Source organism: Meyerozyma guilliermondii, genomic scaffold (genome assembly GCF_000149425.1).
Source record: "Meyerozyma guilliermondii ATCC 6260 scaffold_1 genomic scaffold, whole genome shotgun sequence".
Lineage (NCBI taxonomy): Eukaryota > Fungi > Ascomycota > Pichiomycetes > Serinales > Debaryomycetaceae > Meyerozyma > Meyerozyma guilliermondii.
In genome coordinates this window covers 195,474-217,002 of record NW_001809800.1, presented here as the reverse complement: position 1 = coordinate 217,002, position 21,529 = coordinate 195,474, and the positions used below count along the sequence as shown (strand labels likewise).

The 21,529-nt window shown below is 43.6% G+C and overlaps 13 protein-coding genes and 1 non-coding gene across 14 annotated transcripts; 5 read left to right on the top strand and 9 right to left on the bottom strand. All coding sequences in view use genetic code 12, as the record gives it.

Moving 5' to 3' along the window:
* Nucleotides 1–113: 113 nt before the first annotated feature.
* On the bottom strand, nt 114–869 carry PGUG_00127 (SDR family oxidoreductase; the record flags this gene model as incomplete). Its single annotated transcript, XM_001486700.1, has 1 exon — nt 114–869. The coding sequence occupies one exon, from the start codon at nt 867–869 to the stop codon at nt 114–116; it is 756 nt and encodes a 251-aa protein (XP_001486750.1).
* A 1,043-nt stretch (nt 870–1,912) lies between these two features.
* PGUG_05981 lies at nt 1,913–1,986 on the top strand. The gene has a single exon. It is a non-coding gene; the product is annotated as a tRNA-Asn (tRNA).
* A 188-nt stretch (nt 1,987–2,174) lies between these two features.
* On the bottom strand, nt 2,175–2,441 carry PGUG_00126 (uncharacterized protein; the record flags this gene model as incomplete). The annotated part of the gene is made up of 1 exon (XM_001486699.1): nt 2,175–2,441. One exon carries the CDS (start codon nt 2,439–2,441, stop codon nt 2,175–2,177), a length of 267 nt encoding a protein of 88 aa, XP_001486749.1.
* A 117-nt stretch (nt 2,442–2,558) lies between these two features.
* Nucleotides 2,559–3,929, bottom strand: PGUG_00125 (uncharacterized protein; the record flags this gene model as incomplete). The annotated part of the gene is made up of 1 exon (XM_001486698.1): nt 2,559–3,929. One exon carries the CDS (start codon nt 3,927–3,929, stop codon nt 2,559–2,561), a length of 1,371 nt encoding a protein of 456 aa, XP_001486748.2.
* Nucleotides 3,930–4,594: 665 nt separating this feature from the next.
* On the top strand, nt 4,595–6,286 carry PGUG_00124 (uncharacterized protein; the record flags this gene model as incomplete). The annotated part of the gene is made up of 1 exon (XM_001486697.1): nt 4,595–6,286. The coding sequence occupies one exon, from the start codon at nt 4,595–4,597 to the stop codon at nt 6,284–6,286; it is 1,692 nt and encodes a 563-aa protein (XP_001486747.2).
* A 1,319-nt stretch (nt 6,287–7,605) lies between these two features.
* Nucleotides 7,606–9,738, top strand: YTA6 (putative AAA family ATPase; the record flags this gene model as incomplete). The annotated part of the gene is made up of 1 exon (XM_001486696.1): nt 7,606–9,738. One exon carries the CDS (start codon nt 7,606–7,608, stop codon nt 9,736–9,738), a length of 2,133 nt encoding a protein of 710 aa, XP_001486746.2.
* A 1,064-nt stretch (nt 9,739–10,802) lies between these two features.
* PGUG_00122 (SANT/Myb-like DNA-binding domain-containing protein) lies at nt 10,803–11,330 on the top strand (the record flags this gene model as incomplete). The annotated part of the gene is made up of 1 exon (XM_001486695.1): nt 10,803–11,330. The coding sequence occupies one exon, from the start codon at nt 10,803–10,805 to the stop codon at nt 11,328–11,330; it is 528 nt and encodes a 175-aa protein (XP_001486745.2).
* Nucleotides 11,331–11,515: 185 nt separating this feature from the next.
* BET2 (Rab geranylgeranyltransferase) lies at nt 11,516–12,499 on the bottom strand (the record flags this gene model as incomplete). The annotated part of the gene is made up of 1 exon (XM_001486694.1): nt 11,516–12,499. The coding sequence occupies one exon, from the start codon at nt 12,497–12,499 to the stop codon at nt 11,516–11,518; it is 984 nt and encodes a 327-aa protein (XP_001486744.2).
* A 60-nt stretch (nt 12,500–12,559) lies between these two features.
* DPB2 (DNA polymerase epsilon noncatalytic subunit) lies at nt 12,560–14,479 on the bottom strand (the record flags this gene model as incomplete). The annotated part of the gene is made up of 1 exon (XM_001486693.1): nt 12,560–14,479. One exon carries the CDS (start codon nt 14,477–14,479, stop codon nt 12,560–12,562), a length of 1,920 nt encoding a protein of 639 aa, XP_001486743.2.
* Nucleotides 14,480–14,640: 161 nt separating this feature from the next.
* PGUG_00119 (uncharacterized protein) lies at nt 14,641–16,308 on the bottom strand (the record flags this gene model as incomplete). Its single annotated transcript, XM_001486692.1, has 1 exon — nt 14,641–16,308. The coding sequence occupies one exon, from the start codon at nt 16,306–16,308 to the stop codon at nt 14,641–14,643; it is 1,668 nt and encodes a 555-aa protein (XP_001486742.2).
* A 325-nt stretch (nt 16,309–16,633) lies between these two features.
* On the bottom strand, nt 16,634–18,394 carry PGUG_00118 (uncharacterized protein; the record flags this gene model as incomplete). The annotated part of the gene is made up of 1 exon (XM_001486691.1): nt 16,634–18,394. One exon carries the CDS (start codon nt 18,392–18,394, stop codon nt 16,634–16,636), a length of 1,761 nt encoding a protein of 586 aa, XP_001486741.2.
* Nucleotides 18,395–19,063: 669 nt separating this feature from the next.
* PGUG_00117 (glycoside hydrolase family 3 protein) lies at nt 19,064–20,854 on the bottom strand (the record flags this gene model as incomplete). Its single annotated transcript, XM_001486690.1, has 1 exon — nt 19,064–20,854. The coding sequence occupies one exon, from the start codon at nt 20,852–20,854 to the stop codon at nt 19,064–19,066; it is 1,791 nt and encodes a 596-aa protein (XP_001486740.2).
* Nucleotides 20,855–20,891: 37 nt separating this feature from the next.
* On the bottom strand, nt 20,892–21,509 carry PGUG_00115 (uncharacterized protein; the record flags this gene model as incomplete). Its single annotated transcript, XM_001486688.1, has 1 exon — nt 20,892–21,509. One exon carries the CDS (start codon nt 21,507–21,509, stop codon nt 20,892–20,894), a length of 618 nt encoding a protein of 205 aa, XP_001486738.1.
* On the top strand, nt 20,988–21,485 carry PGUG_00116 (uncharacterized protein; the record flags this gene model as incomplete). The annotated part of the gene is made up of 1 exon (XM_001486689.1): nt 20,988–21,485. The coding sequence occupies one exon, from the start codon at nt 20,988–20,990 to the stop codon at nt 21,483–21,485; it is 498 nt and encodes a 165-aa protein (XP_001486739.1).
* Nucleotides 21,510–21,529: the final 20 nt, after the last annotated feature.

Sequence of the window (21,529 nt, the reverse complement as noted above, 5' to 3'; positions counted from 1 at the left end):
GTCGGATTGCGTCGTCACTGTTTGAGTTCAATATCAATTTTGACTATGCTGGTGAACTCATATCTATATTGCTTGGTATTGACTTACAAGTATGCTCAATGTTGTCTATATAATTACCAGGGAACCTCAGTACCATCGTAGTTCCAGAACTTGTTTGAGTCTTCTTTCTTGAGTTTTTTAATCACAGCTGCCAACTTCTCAGCACTTTCATCGGGAGTAAAGTGTCCCCCAGGCGCAAAACGAGGAGCAAAAGCTGGGATCTTGGCAAGAAGCTTCTCTTTGGCATTGAGGAGCATATCAGTACCGACCAAACCTGGATTGACGGAAACCACGATGAAGTCTTCTTCAGCAAGCTCACGCCCAAGCTGTCTAACGCTGTGATTGAGAGCAGCCTTGGACTGTCCATAGGCGGAGCTGCTAAGCTTAGGATACTCACTTACACTTCCAACCAAACTTGAAACGAAAATCACTTTTTTCAAAGTACTCTTTTTTACCAATTCATAAAAGGCCTGGAACAAAAGAATTCGTCCAAGAGCATTGGTAGCATAGTGACTAAGGAATTGTTCTTTTGAAGTCTCCAAGATTGGGTTATGTGAGGTATAAATGCCTCCATTGAGAATAAACACATCAATTGAGTCTGAGACTTTCAACACCTCAGCCTTGGCTGTTTCAAAGGTTTTTTCGTCGTTCAAGTCCAAAGAAACAACATGAACATTGTCCGCCTTGCTCAATTCCTTCAAACCAGAAGAAGTAGAAGGGTTTCTAGCAGTTGCAATAACGACATTTTTGGGATTCTTACTGAAGTAAGTAGCCAAGCTGAGGCCAATTCCACGAGAAGCACCCGCGATAAAGTATACTTGTTCTGCCATTCTTTTGTGGTGATTTGCAGTCAATTGAGGGCTTAATATACCGGCTGGGTAGTGTTTGATCCGGTGATAAGGCGGAGAGCCGTGTGAATGTTACTAATGAGTGGGAAGAAGTCGAATGGTTGCAATTTCCCGATCGGGACTTATTTCCGAACTATGCCCGAGCTACGCCCGACCACTTACTAATGCCACGGTAGAATCAGCTCAAGACTATAGCTATGATATGGGCTCTGCCAGTGAAGATGGTGCTGGAAAACAGGCGATACTTTCCCAAAAAGCACAATTAGCATCGGGCTAAGAATTCGCACGCTTACTTCAATTGATTAATGGCTGCGAAAACGAGCAAACTGTGCGAAAACTCGGTAAAACTGCCACCTGCAATTGCCTCTTAGTTCCTATATCCGATTTGCGGCTTACCATAACATATGTCCTACACAAGTATTTGGACTATCACAACGACTCTTAATATAGCTTCAGGCTTATTACCATAAATTTTCAGCAATTCATTATCACGATGATGAGCGGGATAGGTCATACAGATCCAGATGTGAGCGTGAAATAAAATTAAATGATGTACATGGCTCCAACATACCGAGATTTGAGTACAATTAAGAAAAACTAGGCTCCTCCATAACACCAATTGCAGTAACGTCCTGATGAGAATCGTCAAGATTTTTCTAGGAAAGAGGCACTAAATTTGAGGTCATGTCCATGGATAAAACGGGTCAATGTATACCATAGCAAGAAGAACAAATACATTGTTGTCAACAGGACGGAAACTTGAATCCCCTTTTGTCAAGTAAAGAAGTAGCCAATGAGAAGCATTTCTGGTGGTGAAATGGTGAACAACTGTGTCGAGATATAGAATATGATCAATGAAAATAAATCCTGTTCCACTTCGTACATACCTCAAGGATATTATCGAGAACAAGATGTTCTTAAAAGAATTGAAAATGAAGTGTCGATCTCTGCAAAGATTGGCTGCAAAGTCTTTCATGCTGACCAGCATGTAATTTGACTTTTCGATTTTCTCGTTATTAAGAAGTGACTTCGTGGCCAAGCTGGTTAAGGCGTGCGACTGTTAATCGCAAGATCGAGAGTTCAATCCTCTCCGAGGTCGTATTTTTTTGATTGCGAAAGCTTTGATTTAAGCGACCAAACGTACCGTAGATGTGTTGTTGCTGGTATACAGTGGTATTTTTTTCATTCTTGTGAGTTTATAAGTTTTCTCTACAGAGTTGAGTAAATTCTTTTAATTCATAAAATGTACAGGGGCAACAGACAAAACTGTCAAACTATTTATCAGTTTCAATGATGCTTCTCAAGTCTTTCTACAACCAACTTGTCGAAAGTGAACATTTGTGAGATTGTGGTTTGTCTTTGGAGCATTCCCAAATTGTCAATTCCGAAATTGTATTTTGCTTTAATAATCGATTCATCAGATAAATCCTTATTGGCCTTAAATGCATCCACGATTCTTCTATGGGCGTATGTGCGATAGTTGTAGTCGGTAAACTTGGCAGCCTTACCTAGAAGCTGCTTGTACAAACTCAACACTTCCTTGGAGGTAGTCATAATGAATGGTAAATTTGCCCGCACTGATTTGTCACGATGTGCAATCGAGGCCTGTGCAGTACGTTCATTAGTGTCTACATATTATACCCAATAAAATTAAATGATCGTAAAACTAGATCACTCGTTGACCTCGACCTTCTCCATGTAAGCAGCAATGTCCTCTTCCCGCACCTTTGTCTTTTTCTTTTTCGATTTTTTTGCCGATGCTTCAGCCATGATGTCTTCAAAGATTCTGGCTTCCTCTGCTTCATCTGCTGACCGTTCCACCTTCAACAAGTGCTTACCAAGATAAAGAAGCGCATCCGCTCGAGAAAGACGTTCTTTTTTGGAAAGCAGCTTGTCTTGTAGCACTTTTTCACATACCTTATTGAGAACACCGGTAACTTCGAATTTGGTAGAAGCCCACGCAGTGGCTAAAAATTTACCCATCATTAATTTCTCCATTTCTACTTGTTGCGACTTTTCGGAGTCGGTCAATTCAACATTAGGGTCTCTTCTCTCAGCCATCTCTTCCTGTTCTTTCACCATTGCTTCCATAGAAGACTGGGCATCCAATGCTGACTTGACAATGGAGTAGCCATTCTTGACCGTGTCGGTCTTTTGCTTGACACTGGAGTAGATTTTGGAGACCCCGAACGTCTTGCTTGATCGTATGGCCGCATTGGCTTGGTTGGTGTATATTTTTCCAATCAAGTGAAGGAGTTCGAGACCGAAACTTTCAATCTTCAAGTCTTCAAGTTCTTGGTTAAGCTTTGCTGTGAACGACGCCAAGCCATCAGGGTTGGCCTTTGCAGAATTGTACTTTTCAATGCGAGCAATAAGTACCTTTGAAAGCTCTTCAACCCGCAACCTTTTCGCTTGTTTCGCTTCATCATGAAGACGTAATATCTCCTCTCGTTGTTGTTTCGAAATCTTTTTCTTCTTTCTGCGTTCAATTTCTTCACTGCTAAGCATATGGCTGTCAGATGTGTGGGAAACATCCAGTTGTTCGCCGTTATGGTGTACCACATCAGTTCCAGTTCCAGACGCAGCAGTGGATGAGCCTGCTCCTGTAGCTGAAGCACTTGAATCTGCCCCTTGCACACTTTCAGGCTTTCCTCCTTCCTTGTCTTCCTCGTCTCCCAAAACCTCGGCTGTTTTTGCCATTTCGTTCAACATCGACAATTCCCCAATCCAATCTTTAAAACTATCGCCTCCAAATACCATGCCGAAAAACTCCGACGGATCAATATCCGCCGCCTCTCCAGCCTCTGGATTGTTCTTAAGACCCTCAATTCCAACCTCGTCGTAGGTGGCTCGAAGATCGGCATTCTGAAGAATACCATAAGCTTCTCCAAGTTCTTGAAACTTGGCAGCCGCATTGGGATCATTGGCATTTTTGTCGGGATGGAGCTTTATCGCTTGCTTCCGGTAAGCTTTCTTAAGCTCTACGTCAGTTGCGGTAGGCGACACCCCTAGGATGTCATAATAGGTTGTGTCTTTGACCATGTTGAAGCGACAGCACAGAAACTATCACCGTTTGACCCGTGTATTCTGTGCAGGATCGAATGACGGCTTTGCCACAGCCAACACAAAAATAGAACTGGGCTTGAAAGAGCGCGGATGAAAAACCAGCGAAATATTCTGAGACATGATGATGAGGGTTCATGAAGGAACGACGAAAGTTTAGGGTTAGACATTTTTAATTTTGATTTTTGCAATTTGGCAAATTTTTAAATCTTTTCATTTGTATCAATTTGACTTACACTCTGGTGTTCGATGTATTATAGAATAGCTTTTTTCTGGCTGTATTCCATTTGCATTTCTCACAATAACCAACCACGCAGCTGTCATGAGTCAGCGATAAGTGTTTCACCTACAGAAAACGTACTCACAAATTCCCTTTATGGCTGCAAATTCAATTAATCCGTTAGTCTTGAGCTACCAGCCATCTCAATCACTGCTCAGTCTACTGTTCTGCCCCACTTCACACCTTCTGCTATCTCGGCTCCGCGCCTACCCCACTTGTTGCATCGTGTGCCACGTCAAAAAGCGGCCCGCACGGCACGATCCAGCCGCACAGAATCTCCGTGGCTTCGGAGTAAAAGTCGTTTCGGAGCCGTAAACGTTTATAAGCTCGATTACATCCGCCTGTGGCTTATGACTCACATTCAATGAAGACAGCCTCAGAAGAATCAAATTCTCGGGCAAACACACCCAACGAAAAGCTTGAGGTTCATGAACCACATGCAAATCATGGATCCAAACTCGACCATGAACTTGCTGAAAAGCTTGGAGCATCCCATTTGAACATTTTACCTACAAGGCAACTCATATCTGTTCTCGCAGTGTTATCTTTAGGGCTTCTTATGATGATGACCGATCAATCTGCCGTAACAGTTGCACTTCCATTAATAGGAAAAGACTTGCATGCACAGAACACCATCAATTGGGCAGGTACCGCATCTTTATTAGCCAACTGTGTATCACAGGTGCTTTTAGGGAGGTTTTCTGATATCTTTGGTCGAAAATCAGTGCTAGTTTCTTCCCTCGTTATACTTTCGATTGCAGAGTTATGCTGTGGATTTGCTCAAACCGGACCCCAGTTTTACATTTTCCGTGCCTTTTGCGGAATTGGAGGAGGCGGAGTTCAATCCATGACGATGGTCATACTAAGTGACGTCGTGACTTTGAAGCAAAGAGGAAGATTTCAGGGTATTCTCGGTGCTCAAATTGGTATTGGAAATGCCGTTGGTCCTTTTCTTATGGCGGCATTTGCTGAACACCATTCATGGCGAGATTTCTACTATTTCCTTGCCCCAACAAACTTACTCGTTATAACTGCAATCTGTTTTGTGGTGAAGAGCAAAAAGTCGTCGACCGTATTGACCAGGTCTCAAAAATTCAAAAAGATAGATTACTTGGGGCTTGTGTTCAGTACAGCTTCTTTGACTTTATTGTTGATCCCAGTGAGTGGTGGTGGCTCGACATATGCATGGAATAGTTCTTTGGTCATTGTCCTTTTCATAATAGGTGGATTGTGCATGATACTGTTCATCCTTATAGAATGGAAGGTACCACCATTGCCTATGATTCCACTCAGACTCTTTGGCTCTGCTCTGTTATCATTGTTACTTTTCTTCAATTTCTTATACGGAATGGCATACTATGCTTTTCAGTACTATCTTCCTTACTACTTCCAAATCATTCGGCAAGATAGTTCTCTCAGAACTGCAGTTTTTCTTCTTCCATTGGTGCTCACTCAATCGGTTCTGTCGACAGTTGCTGGCAATTTGATATCAATAATGGGACACTACAAGATTGTGCTTTGCTGTGGATTTGGTATATGGACGCTAGGATACGGTTTGCTTTGTATTTGGACCAAGAGCACCCCAGCGGGTCCTTTAGTGGGTATCCTTCTTGTCATTGGAATCGGTGCCGGCTGCATCTTTCAACCTTCAATGGTTGCAATACAGGCCCATGCGAGGAAGGCAGACCGTGCTGTGGTGATACTGGCGAGAAATGTGCTTCGGTCCTTTGGAGGTGCTGTTGGTATTGCTGTAGGGTCGTTGATTGTATCCAACAGTCTTTTGAAAGAAGTCAATGAGGAATTGAACCACCCCAGAATTCCCGTGGAATACTTGCATTATTTGAAAGACCATATTTACAGCAAGATTAGCATCACCGGGTTGTCAGACTCTGAAGTTAGCATCGTGAAAGACATGTACATGTCGGCCATCAAGAACTTTTTTTATGCTATCATACCTATAATTGGCGTGTGTTTCGTGGGATCGTTATTCATTAAGGATCGTGGTTTGCAGTGTATCGATGAGATTGTTACCACCGACAAGGATGAAAACCATTAGCGGTTTCCAAACTGGTTGGCAAGTCCTTCGGCTATATTATGGCCAATGTGTTCGAGGTCAATACCTTGATCGCGCAAGTAATGCTCCACGGTACCAATGTTGTCGGTAACAAAGTCTCGGATCTTGCCGTAGTCAAAGTCGCCGTTTCTGAAGTTTTCATCTATGTAGTCAAAGTATGATTCATCGATATCGATACCATAGTCATTGGTATACTTTCCCGATGTGAATTTATGAGATTTATGATTGTTCCCAAACATTTGGCCAAACGCCACGCTTTGTAACTTTTGAAATAGCATTTTCAGGTATTTTGGTTTGGCGGTGGCGCCATCTGACACAAATTCCATTACACTGTCCTTCAAGAATGGCAAATCATGTTCCACAAACCTCCAACCACGCAAGTAGACTGTTAAGCACAATACAACAAGAGACAAGAACATGATAGTTTTGACGGTGGCCACCACCATTCCGTACCAAAAACGGATCATTCTAATGACAATTCTGTATGCCAAATAGAGCAAAACTAACCCCATCAAAAACGACGTAACCTGAGGGAAATTAGTCAGCATATATTGAAATAGAATCAACCCATAATGAAGAACAAGCTGAATCATCCATATGGCCACAGCCAACAAATTTATCACGATATCCAGAACAGACATGGAAAGACAGTTGGCACTTCAAAGCGCACCTGTATTTAGGCGGGTGCGACCTGGGTGCGGCCTAGGTGCAGGTCCTGGCCATGGTATAAAAGGCCATCTCTTCGCGCAGATTCTTCATTGAAAGTTGACTCCAGAGGAAATTTGGTTGGCAGCATACTGCGGTAATATTGTGGCTACGTCCAGCAGGTACTTGAAGCTTGCCTATTAAGTTAGGAAGTGGAGGGTGTGTGCTGTAGTCACAATTTATCGTGGTGGTTGTTGTCGGTTGATTATATTCTGGTTAGAAAGACGTGGTTACAAAGAATATGACACAGGTATTACTGTGTTGTGTCCCGTTATATCACTACATTAGATTAGCTGTAGAAAGTAGGTTCTGCTGGAAAAAACTGATGGAAATAACCGGACACTAGCGAAGTCTGAAGTAGATGGAAAAAGCTAAAAGTGGAAAGAAAAGTGTCAAAAACCTAAAAGGAAAAGATATCATAAGAGAGAACACCTGCAGTTAATATCTTACCCCACCTGTCTTTTCTTTCCTGATCCTTTCTCTTTCCTCCCTTTTCCTTTCTTCTGTTTTCCTCTTTGTCTCTTCCATCGCTATCGCACTATCGCCTGCATCTATCGTGTGCTCTCCTTCGCGCATTCAGCCAGCTTAGCAACATCATGTTTCGAAGAAAGCCTCCTGTACTTTCGCCGTTGGAAGAACTTCAGCAAACCTACGACGACTGCTGCAACATCACCATCCGCAATTTGGCATATGAGGATTCTAATCGAGTGGCTGATGCTCTCAAGGGCTGGAAACTGCTCCACACTCTGATCCTCTACAAGATAGATTCATTCGACAAACAGAAACCAAAACTCACCAACGAGGAATTGCAGATCCTCGAAGAACTCAAGGCTATTCGTGACGAGAACGTGAAGCATTTGATACGAGTGCAACTTCGAGTCGACGAAATCAACAGGAAAGCCGCTGCCAAGCCCAAGTCCTCCGTCGCACCTCCACCGTCACAAACTTCGTCCATGACAATTCCATCTCTACGCAACACAAATACGCCGCAATCCCGGTCGTTGACAAATGGAGCTGGTTCAGGGCATCAAAGACTGCTTTTAAAACTGTTGCGACCACAAGTACCATCGCGGGGTCTCAGTGAAGCTGCCTCCAAAGCCGCTACGGTTTCATGGTCCAAGCCCCAGTCTCGCCGCCTGTCCGGACAGGGCACGGGACAAAAGGCAGCAAAGTCCACAGAAGATTTGTTCGCCGACTTTGACCAGAGCTCGATCACCTCAGACGACCCCAACTGGGAAAGAGTGGACGACCTGCCCCTCATCGACTTGGACGACTCGAAACCCATATCTGCATCGCATTTGGATCCCGTGAACATCAGCACATCCATGAATGATCTTCTGCTAAGAAAACTGTCACCGCCTCCACCGCCCCGTAGTCGGAACACCAAGCAAGAGATTGCGTCGAAAAGTACTCCCGACGTTTCCAAGACATACATCTATAAGAAACCGCAGCCTATCAACGTTAACAACATGATGAAATTGGCACACCAAAAACTGCAACCTTCGAACAAGGCGGCTCGTGCATCTAAATCTCCTATAAGGCAGCTTAAAGCTGCAAATAATACCCCTGCTAAAATTCAAACTAAACCGAAACAAAAACTGTCGAACATCACTTACAATTATGTTACCAAGAAGACTACTTCGCCGCCAGCAGCCCAACCTATGAAACCGGACCAGCCTCAACCTCCTCGAATTCCTAAACTCGATGACCCCACATCTCCTACAATGGATGATATTCTCGGTGGATATGATGGAGAGCCTATTAGTCAGGACGAAGAATTTGAGCAACAAAAGGCCATCATCAGCTCTATTAAAGGCATAGACGAAATAGCAGGACTTCAGATCCTCAACGATATTGTGGTTCGTGGCGACGAAGTACACTGGGACGATATTGTAGGACTTGAAGGCGCTAAGAACTCGCTCAAGGAAGCTGTGGTTTACCCATTTCTTCGACCAGATTTATTCAAGGGTCTTCGTGAACCTACGAGAGGAATGCTACTCTTTGGGCCTCCAGGTACTGGTAAAACCATGTTGGCACGGGCGGTGGCTACAGAATCAAAATCTACATTTTTCTCCATCAGTTCTTCGTCTCTTACTTCGAAATACTTGGGTGAATCAGAAAAGTTGGTGAAGGCTCTTTTTCTTGTTGCACGAAAACTCGCTCCTTCCATCGTATTTATCGACGAGATTGATTCGTTGCTTAGTTCCAGAAGTGATGGCGAGAATGATAGTACCAGGCGCATTAAAAATGAGTTTTTGATCCAATGGTCTGAACTTTCCTCAGCAGCTGCTGGTCGCGACCACGATGATGTCTCGAGGGTGCTTATCTTAGGCGCCACCAATCTTCCATGGAGTATTGATGAGGCTGCCAGACGTCGATTCGTGAGACGTCAATACATACCTCTTCCCGAACCAGAAGCTCGCAAGAATCAAATTGAGAAATTATTAAGGTTCCAGAAGCATACCCTTCTGGATTCTGATTACAAAATTCTCATGCCACAGATAGAGGGTTTTAGTGGATCAGATATTACTGCTTTGGCTAAAGATGCCGCTATGGGGCCTCTTAGAGCTTTAGGTGATAAGTTACTTCAAACGCCACCGGACCAAATTCGACCCATTAATCTAAGTGATTTCGAATCGAGTCTTCTATACATACGACCTAGTGTTCTGTCGGAAGGCTTACTGCAGTATGAAGAATGGGCCACCAAGTTTGGATCGTCAGGTGCCTAAAAAGATTATTATAGTTCACATGCTTTTTAAGCATCTATGAAAATTAGCTTTACCAGCATGGAAAATTGGTTGTCTCGGCACCAGTTACGGTATGCACCGAGGTTATAATTGTGTGCACGAGGCAGGCATGCACAGAAAGCAAACGTACATTAAAAATAGATGATTAGCCACGATAGTGATGGCATCGGCATCCACGGAATAGAGAATGCATCTTGCAGCATTCTCATCTGAATCCAGTAGATAAATAGCATAACAATATTGCACATTCCATTCTGATACCGATATTGCTTCTAAAACTGGCAACAAACTTCGCTTATCGTTTTCGTCTTTACTCGATCTTACATGATGCACACTCGGAGGGGTAATGCACCTTGCTGCAGTGGATGCACTAGAGCCCACTGTGCATCAAACCTTCTGCAACAGTAGTCAAGTGCGACGGGCCAGGCCCTAATATTTACCTGCATACAAGACGATCACCTTCCCAATTAGTTAAGTGCATGGTGAACAATGACAATTGGCGCAGGGGCAGTTCCCATTTTGAAAGAGACAAGGGTACGATTGATTCTAAAATTGTCAGCATTTAAGTGGTTATAAGCTAGTTTTCTGACAAGAAGGTACTGCGTCTACTAGTAAAGTAGATAGGTAAATCGGCATTTATCTGCATTAAACGTTAATGGCCATATCGGGTAAGACGAGCATGAGCTTCCATGCGCGAAGACGCACCTGCCACTGTCTCAGGTGGTCCCGTGCATAATATGCATCTGCAGGGGCCCGTCGATGGCCCGATGCTCATTTCGTTTTGAAGCGTATTGAATGAACTACATAAACAGATAACCGTTATGGGCTGGTTCACATGGCTATATAAACATTGACTATTGCCATATATCAAATTTGTCTTATTTTTATTACTAGAAAAAATTCAGGTGCGTAAACGTACTATGCAAACAACCCATTGAGTTGGGTCTTTTATATATCAGTTGTACGTTGTGCGTAAACGTTCGTTGGAAACTCCGGAGACGGTGAGCAACCCGTCTCCTAATCATAAACGCAGAAGATCTTCGCCAATGGCTCAAGCTATTCGTCCATTTCCTCCATCAATGCCCTATGGAATCAACATGGGTCCAGCATTACCACCACATCCTCAATCATACCAATTTCAGCCACCGGCTCCGTTGTCATACGATGCACACTCACGTCAATCGCTGTTTGTGTATGGCGCTAATACATCGATGCAACCAATGTTCCCGCAGCCATCACATGTTGAACACGCCAGTGCGGCGGCTGCGGCGTCTACTCCATACTATTATCCCCAGCACCTGCAGCCGCAGTACATTGCAACATACTATCAAACCGATGAGCGCCCTATACGAAGAAAGTCAAAGTCCAAGCAATCACTTTCGTGGACACCTCAAGAAGACAAACTTCTATTAGAACTTAAAGATGTGCACAAACTTGGGTGGAGGGAGATTCTGAATCATTTCAAAGACAGAACTGCCAATGCATGCCAATTTCGATGGAGACGGATTGTAAGTGGAATCACGCCTAATACTTCACCAGCCAAACGCCACTCAATTAATTATCTCCTTAACTAGAATGTAATGTTTAATGATCATGCAATGTAGTTACCTCAATTTATGCATAGGTCGACCACTGTTTCACATGACAGCACAGGGTTACCTGGAAGGTTAAATTAAACTTTAATCGTGATACATCCCATTTGCAGTTGTGGTTCCCAACGTTTCTGTCATACCATACACGTGTTATATCATGTTGGAGATCATTGTTGGGTGTAATTCGTGAACTTTCTTGTGACAGAAGTTGGCATACAATAAACTGGATCAATTGGAACGAGTCCAAATTCTTTCAGTTTTTGGCTCATTTCGATCAAGCTGAGACCAGCGAGGGCAAAACATGTATGATATACATCGGTTTCATTGTCGGCTCGGTCACTTATACCTCCATTCGGGTCTTGACACTTGAGTATGAAACTGATTAGTCCGGTAAAATCCACCCAATGAGCCTTCCCTAATATGCTCAATGACGACATCACCCACCATGAATAGCACAGATCGGGAAGCTTTTCAGGACGCCCGTTTAGCCCTCCCCCTTCTACTTGTCTATCACTAAGCCACGCTGCTGTCTTTTCTGGCTTAATACGGTCCAACTGCCCGGTAATTGCAAGTGTAGCCAAGCATGTAAACACCTGCGCCGCATGACTCTCGGCACCAGGTACCATCCCAAATCCGCCATCGAAATTTTGGCATAGTAAAATGAAATCGACTGCAGGCCTGGACATTTCCTCGGTGAGTTCACCCAAGATTGAAAGAGCGGATATCGCAGTGTAAATGAATCGGGTGTCGACTTCTCCAAACCTATCACCTTGGAAACTGCCATTTTCTAGTTGCAATTCTTTTATAAACTTGACAATAGCAGGCTTCTTATCCACCACTTTTGGATCATCGAGTCGATTATATATCAGAAGCACTTGTATAGCTGAAAGTGTCGAAAGTATATGCCCATCATGGCGAGGAAATGCTCCGAATCCTCCACTTCTGCTGTCCCAACAACTAAGCACAAAATCAAATACTTCGTTTTCTGGAAGTGCCTTTAAGTTATCCATCGTGGCCAATGCTACCACACCCCAATAGATGCCATTCAATCTTAAATGCTCCAGAAGCCAGTACTCGTATGAGTCCTGGGATATCTGCGAATTCAAGTTTTGCACATACTCGACGTGCTTTTGTTTGAATAATTGGGTCATGGGTGACGCTTCCAATAATGTACGTAAGTCTTGGACGTGTGTGCGCTTACCTGCAGTACATCAGTAATGGGCTTCTTTAACGACAAACTTCTTCTTACTAGGATAGTACTCCATGTAGTTGATTTTCTTTGTAGTTGACATGAGAGGTCCAACATTGACCACCCGAGTTCCATTGTAGGTAACATCAAAGTTTTCGAAAGTGCTGTCATTGAGTACAATTGCCGATGGAAGTGGTTCGATGCGAAGCGCATAGTCGTATGTAGTGTCGATCAAACGAAGATCGCGAAGAAATGGTTGTAGAGTTCCTTGGTCAAGCAAAGTTTTCACCAATTTACGTGCTTGCTTGACTTTTGTAGAGACATGTTGTTCGGATGTGTCGATGGTATCGAGACTGATGGTGCCTCCATTAGCTTCACGCTCAATATCTCGATCGAGTCTCTGCTTCTCCAATTCCAAATCGTGGTTGAATACAATATCATTTCGCTTTAATTTTGGTGTGATATCATCTCTCAACATGACAATTTCCTGACTCAAATAACATAATCTCAGTGGATTGAAGGCAAGTATCAAATTACCTTTCGGAAGAAGCCTTTCTAAACGGCTTGCAAAAATGGATGGAATAGGCTGCTGTGGAAGCGCATTAAGATTTGAACTGCCAAGCGAGTAGGTTGCTTGCCAGGGATCATTCGGACCGGGTATCATGACAAATTTTGTATCTTGTATGAGGTATTTGAACTTGGAAAGGATAGATGTGAACTCATCAAAATTGTTCTTGTAACTTTCCGAGTTTGAAATGGTTGATATCAGCGTACTTGTTGCTGTCATTGGTCCAGAAATGAAGGAGCCATACATAACGATAGCCAATGGCGCTTTTTCACCATCAACTATGTCTCGCTCAAATGTACTGAACAACCTCTTCAAGCCTTCCAAGACCCTCGCATCATCTAAGAAACAGTTTGCTCCAAGAAAAACTATCTTGTGGTCAACAAGAGATTTCTCAATTGATGCCAACCGCTTTTTAAGCGTTTTATTCAACTTTGTAGAAGTATCACTGTTGATCCCCACAAAGTCAAGATTGCCAAAGTTTTCAAGACTGAGATCTCTACGTTCTGCTGGCGGTTGTCCAATGTGACTTACGTGAAAGCATCCGCCTATAAGGTTGGCACTAGATAAGGTTCCACCAGACGCAGAATATATGCCCTCTACCACAACGAACATTCCTGAACAATAGTAAGAACCTTCAGTTTTATGAGCCTGAGATAAATTAAGCTCGATGTGATCGGTGGCGTCTTCCAATATGTAGTCACCATTGGCATTTTTGGATAAGAGGCCGAAAAGTATGAACTTTAACCCATCGCGACCAAGCACGTTTTTGATTAGAGTGATTTCTGTCAGCTGTACCGAGTGAGTAGCAGCAGAAAAAGATGCTAGAGACGATTTTTGAAAGTTTTCGTTGCGGGATAATCGATCAGCAAGCAAATGATAACGGCTGTTAAAGTATGAGATATTAGTGGTGACAGCATCCGACAATGTGGAAGGTTTTTCCAACGAAAATTGCTTCCTTTGTCGATCGAAACGGTAGTTAGGTTGCTGTGGTGGATTTATCACTTTGAAGAAGTCTTTCCAATTAATCTCTTCTTCTGAGGGTCCATTAGCAGGACCCACGTCTGTCAAAGTATCTGATCTTTCAGCAAGCGCAGGCTCACTTTTGCCCGAAATATCTTTAAGGACCTGGTTCAACCCTTGACCATCGATAAATAGCCCTCTGTCCTGGCTCTTCCATAATTTAGCAATATCCTCTAACAATGATTGTGAATTTTGGTTTTTCCAATCGGATCCAAATCGAGCAGATATGGTTTCTGTCAAGATTTTGAGAGCATCCGTTTGTACATTGAGTCCATGCTTCTTCGATAGTATACGGTATGCAAAGGGACGAAGCGTGGACGGCTGTAATTTTACTGGCAATGCTGTTCTGTCCATGTATGGGTACGCGTTCAAGAGCGCGATTTGAATTTGGTGAGAAGAACTGAATTTTGGTGCAGATCAGTTACTGAAAATTTAGAATTCATTACGGTTTATTGAAGTTAAAGGTTTATTAGTCTTGGTATCTAATACTTGGTATGGTACAGTATTTTACATTTCTACTCTCTGTAGATCGCTTGCACTTGTCGTAATAGCTTCTCCAATGAGATGCGATGTTCAAGCAAATATTTCATATCGATTAGCCGCTCACATTTGTGACGGTAGCAGATGGAAAGACGTCGGTAATTCTCCAAACTTTTGCCAGTAGAAGTCTGAAATTTAAGAAAGTTGATATCATTGGAAAGCGATTCAACCTTCTTTTGCTTTTGCAGGTACGACTTCTCGAGAGTAGCATTAAGCCTTTGCAACAACAGCTGGATCCACTTGACGGATTCGAAACCGTATTCTTGCTCCTCTTCGAGGTTTTTCATGCCGTCAAGCTTATCAAAGTAATCTTTGTATTCTGCTATCTTTGATGCCATGGATGTGTAGCGAGCTGGTTCAGTCTCATCGATCAAGCTACTGGTAATTTCTTTCACAAGAGTATCTTGTGTGGCTGACGGCGACGTGGTGGATTTAATTTTGAGCAAAAACGCTTTGAATTCCTGTCGAGTTGCTTCTAGATCGTCACTGGTTTTCTCTCTTTCTAGTATGAGATTGTAAATTGGAGACGAGTCGATCTTGACGGCTTTGGTTCTTCTGGGCCGGTCTCGATGTCGCCTTTTGATACGTTCTAGCTGAGCCAAGCGTCGGTCTAATTCCTGGGTTTGTTCCTCGAGTTTTTTATTCAAGCTTTCAAGTCGGTACTTTTCTTGAGATACGCTCAAACTATATTGCTTCTGAGATTCTTCAAGTAGTCGCCGTTCCCGCTTAAGTTCATTTTCGAGTTGAAGAAAGTGAGTAGAATTGATATTGGTGTCTTTAAGCTGTCGCATCTCACTCTGCAAGTTATCGATTTTGGTCTTATATTGAGCTTCGACATGGGCCAACTTTTGCGTAAGTTCCTGTTTGTGCTCATGGCTGGCACTGCGCTCGGCAGCAATTTGCTTCCTAAGTTCTTGCAATTTCAAGTCGTAGTCGATGTCACGTTTCGGAGTCTCAAATGTTCCCGGTACTAATTTTGGAGAGGGTGCTTTGAATGTTGGAATCGAAGTCTCCTTTATTTCAGGCGTGGACCGAAAACGAGCAAGTTGTTCTTCAACGGGACGGTTCTGAGGAAAAGCCAATTTACTCAAGTAACCTCTTAATCGAGAGAATCCCGAGGGTTTATTCTGGGTTGGTTGATCGTATTCGTCTCGCTTGGGCGATTTATACAAGTAGAGCAGTGACGGTAGCAGGGACCTGAACAGCGATTGAGTCTCCATATTGCTTTCTCTAGGTTCATAAGCAGAACTCTCGCCTCTGAGAGGACTATGGCGTATTCTGGACGAACGATATGGACTATAACGGCTTGTTGATCTATGATTTCCTCTCTCGTCGTGAGTTGAATTGTATGCGAAATCAACATTTTTCGGTACATGATCATCATCCAAGTGTCTGTTATGGTTCAGGCTGGTTTTGGAGGTTCTATAGTCCTCTGAGTATGAGTTATTTCTCCGTAAATTGGCGCTGGCCGGATTGTACTTGTCGATGTTGTTGTATTGATTTGAATTGTTTCGCAAATTTGCGTCATTTGGAACCGTTTTGGAGCTACTAGTATAATCAGTGGGGGCTCTGTGATACCTTCGAGGACTCAGACGTAGTCTATCTCGCTTGACACGCTCGTAGCGGTCGTTCAACGTGCCCATAGTTGCAAATGCAAAACACGCGAATGCGAAACTGTGCGAAATTTGAGATTTTGATTCTGTTTTTGAAGTATACCAAAAGTACTACGCAGGTAATTCTAAGGTCAATGCTGAATCTGCATTTGCATTCACATTGAAAATTGACTGTATCGCTCAATGATCATAATGTTTTGATCTAATCAATCTATTGGTGCAAAAACATCTAAATTCTATAACACGTACAGCGTACCCTCGACCAGCAAGCTCTATAATGCATGTACTTCATCCTGTTTGCACTTTCACTTAAAAATTTCAATGGCAAGTGTCGCAATTTCCATGTAACCTCTCCTTAATGCGTACGAGTCGCTTCAGAATCAACGGTAGCGTTCGAACCAGCTGTTGACTCTAAATCATGGGACGAATTGGCATATCGAGTCTTCTCGATCTCAGTGCCAAGATCCCGTTCTTCCTTAGTGGGCTCGTCGATACATTGCAATCCCCTATCCCGCACAAACAAAGAACAAATGAGACAAATCCCGATGAATGGGATCAACAAATAAAAGTAGTTTTTGAGCGCCTTCACGTACATCCTTCGGACTACCTCAGCTTGTTGCGGGTTCAATTTGGTCGTATCAATGGTTTGGTAGATGTGTTTCCTAAGGAAATCAAAATAGCTTTGGGGAATATTCGTCACATTATTCTCCTCAATACTTGATATGTTATTCAAGAAGGTGTTGCTGACGGTAGTAGATCCAATGGCAATTCCCACAGCACCACCGAAAGATCGAAGAACATTTCTGGTGGAGATAACAACTGCACGGTCAGCTTTCTTGGATTGGGCTTGAGCTGCCACCATAGTTGGCTGAAATGTGAACCCCACACCACTGCCCATCAACAAAAGAACAACCACATTGACTCCATCGCTAAGTTTGTCATCCCATAAAATCAAAAGACCGCAACTCACGAACCACATGACATAACCGGCCCATACAACATAAATGTAGTGGCCAGTGCGTGTGATTATCTGCCCACTGACGATCGACATAATCAGCTGGCTCAACACAAGTGGTAATAAGAATATCGACGTATGAATGATGTCCCTCCCTTTTACAACATGAAAATAGTAGGGGACGTAGTACATGAAGCCAAAGTACGCCATTCCAAAAAAGAAGGTTGATCCCAAAAGCAAACTCAACAGAGCTCTTTTGAAGATATAAAGGGGAATCATTGGGAGTTGTGGAACCTTCCACTCAATCAAAAGAAAAACAATCATCAAAACCCCTCCAACAACAAACATTGTGATTACAATAGGACTGTTCCAGGCGTAAGTGGACCCGCCACCGCTAATTGGAATAAGCAACAATGTCAACCCAGCAGTTGCAAAGAGTATACCAAAGTAATCAATCTTTTGGAATTTCTCCTTATAGTTCAATAATCTGCTATCCTTCTGCTTGTCCTCCACCAAAAAGTATACTGCAATAATCACAAGGAGTCCCATTGGAGCAAGTAAGTAGTAAAAATCTCTCCAGCTTCTGTGTTTGACAAATGCAGCCATGAGAAATGGTCCTATAGCATTACCAACTCCCACATTGGCCCCTAAAATACCTTGAAACTTTCCACGTTGTTCTAGCGTCACAACGTCACTCAATATGACCATGGAAAGAGATGATACACCTCCGTTGCCAATACCTGCAAAAGCTCTGAAGATGTAAAATTGCACCCCAGTTTGTGCAAAGCCACAGCACAAATCAGCTACAACAAGAATGGCCAAGCATCCAATCATAATCTGTTTTCTTCCAAAAATATCTGACAATCTTCCAAACAATACTTGGCAAACACAGTTGGCTAGCAAAGACGCAGTTCCCGCCCAGTTGATGGTAGTTTCTGCGTGCAACTCTTTTCCAATGTGAGGTAAAGCAACAGTTACACCAGTTTGATCTGCAAAGGAAATTATCATGCCCAATGCTAAGGCAGAGAGGCAAATAATCACTTTCCTGGCAGGAAGAATGTTCATATGAGCATCCCCCAACTTTTCGGCCAAATTCGGACTATCGATATTGGTTATCTCAACCGCCGCTGTACCTTTTTTCATGCTATTAGCTTCAGACATAGCGATTATATTGAAATATTAATTGTGTGAAGCTTTCTCAGGGTTTATTCCTAGTTATATTAGCCCGTGTGTGGCCCCCTTCAGATATATGATTCTGGCCGCCTAGCCAAAAGTTGCACCCATGGTGGCCCCTGCAGACCGTTGGCACCAAGAAACGCAATATTCAGCACGAAACACTTAACAATACAGGCTTGTCCCGATATATGCATCCACAGGCCCACGTTGATTGCGCCTTAAACCACTGGCATAGCCATTGAGGCGTTGCGGCAGGGCTGTAATTGGTCAAGCATGGACAAACGTTCCATGCAACGGAAAAAGTCGGAGCGTAATTAAAGTTGCGCGCATCGGTGCTGCAAAAATGAAAGTTTAGCCGCTCGCGGAGAACAACCATGACGTTGACGCCACATATTCTAGCCTTTCTCAGGTAAGATCTGACGTGACAGCTGTTAAAGTAATGCAACGTGCTACTAGCTGGTGCGCAATTTCGAACGCCAAGAAGCGCTTGACGGGTGTTATCAGTTGCGCGTACTGCATAATCTCCGGAAGCGATCGATTAATCCGGACTAAACAATGTAGCCCGTTACAGCCGTTTGCGTATAGCCACAGTGAGCCGAAATTTTCCTTATCTCATATCTTCGTTTTCAAGCGAGTAATTTATTTCGGCCACACCTAGCATCCAATATCAATCTCGCCACTTACCTCTATCTGTCGGCTTGATGAGGAAACATAAATTTCGTAGGTGCCTGTTTGTAGAATCCATTGTTGCGACGGAGAATCCCAAATGCTCATATCCTTTCTTGTGAGTCTGAATTTGACTGTGGTGCATTCACCAGGTTGCAAAGAAACCTTATCATAACCGCGCAACATCTTGTGAGGTGATGCTGCCAAGGTACTAGGAAGTTCTAAATATAACTGCGCAACGTAAGCGCCTTGGTATTTGCCATCGTTATGAACTTTGGCAGTCACTTCATAGAGTACTTCCCAAAGGGCGGGGTTTCCCCCTATGCCTCCGCCACTCAAAGGGGGACTCTCTCTTGGCTCCTGTGAATATCCGAATGGGTAATCGAATTTTTCATCAATATCGAAGTTGCGCAATCGCTCATTGTAAAGGTATGGGTAAATATAACCGGGATATGCGTCAAAATCCTCATGCGGAAACAAGGCATCTTCTGGGTCGCACACATCGTCTAGAATCGTATGGAAAGGCGATAAATATTCTTCAGCATATGGTAAATATTCTGTGGGAGGGTTGATTTCAGTGATCTGTAACTCCGACACTGAAAATGAAGTGTACGATAAGCCATAGCCAAACTCATACCTTGGTTTAATGGTATGTTTTTCAAAGAACCGATAATCAAGATAGATGTCTCGATCAAAGTTGTCCTGAGGCCTTTTGTCTTCGCAAAGGGTATCAACTATTGGCACATAGTGCAGCAACTTGCGTCCAATAGTGAAAGGTAGGCGTCCTGAAGGATTGACTTCGCCAAATATGACGTCAGCAATTGCTTGGCCCACGAACTGGCCCAATGGTGCAGCATATAGAATTGCAACCACGTTGTCGTTGTCAACCCATTCTTCCATGTGAACGGGACCGACCGAGTTGACAACAACGACTGTTTTCTGACATCTATCTGCGATTGCTGAAATCAACTTCTCACCATCATGCCATAAAGTGAGGTTTTTACGATCACCATAATTCCCGTCAACCTCAATGTAACCTTCGCCCGAGAAGGCTTGTACAACTACAATTGCCATGTCCGCAATTGAAGAATAATGCTCCACTTGATCAAGGTCATCTGTTTCTGAAGCGAAATTAACAGTAATACCTTGTTCTTTTGCCTTCTCAGTAAGCGCCTCGTAAGGAGTAACCACGTAAGGGTTATTCACAGCGGCAGAGCCCCAACCTGACGTCATTGTTCCGTCAACGCATCTCTGATCCTTGCAGTTATAACCATTGGGATCCAAACCAGCTCCAACTCCTGCTATGAGAATATTACGAATTCCGTCGCTTCTTGCCACAGGTAAATTCTGACCGCAATTCTTGAGAAGAACAACGGCTTCTCTTGCTACGTTAAGGGCGATTTGGTCACTGAACTTCGAGCGTGCTTCTATGTGCCAGTTTTGTTGCACAATAGGTCCCGCATGTTGATAAGGAAACTCTTGCCCGTAGGTGTGATGGGTCCATGAGCTGAAATTAGGCGTCGATTCTTCGGAAGGGAAATCAATTGAATCACATGCTAGGAATGGCACTAGTATTCTGATCACCATGTCATTTAGACGCTCCTGTGGTATCGTTTGGTTGTAGATCGCCCTCGTTAACAATGGTCCCCAATGAGACTTTCCTGAAAGCCAACTATCTGATACCTCACCTGGCATGGTCATATCAAGACCTGCCAATGCAGAATACACGCCGCTATGTTGAGCACCCCAATCTGATACCACAAATCCTTGGAATGCCATTTCCTCTTTCAACAAATAATTGAGCAAGTATGAGTTTTCACAAGCATTCGTATTTATTAACAGCGTTGTATGAACACATTACCCCGCCAGCGCCAGCCCGAATGGCTTCTGCGAAGGGCCACATGTACACCTCATGCATTGCACGATCAGCAATATTAGAGCTTATGGAACAGGTTTGTTGATCCCAACCATTCTCATCCCACTCCCCAACTTGACGGAAATGTTCTTGTTCGTATCCAATAAAATGGCGTACTACAGACACAACTCCTCCATCTTGCATTCCTTCGACTGTCGCGGCTCCTGCAGTTCCTTGAAGATATGGGTCGGCGCCAAAACTTTCCCAGTTCCTCCCTCCAGCAGCCTTGGCTCCGATGGGGCCAACAGTGGGTCCCAATACAATATTCACCCCTTTACGCCTGTGTTCAAGTCCGATTGCTTTACCCCTAAGATAAATCAAGCCTTTATTAAACGTGGAACCAGCAGCAAGCCCCGAAGGAAAATGGGTCACAAAATCGGTATACCGTACTCCGTTGGGTCCATCTTGAAGGCAAAGATTAGGGATCCCAAGCCGAGGTACCGATCCGGTATTTCCGATGCATGGCCCAGACCCCCACCGGGTTCCGGTTGTTAATTTAGCGTTCTCAACAATCGACATTTTCTCTACCAATTTGCGGT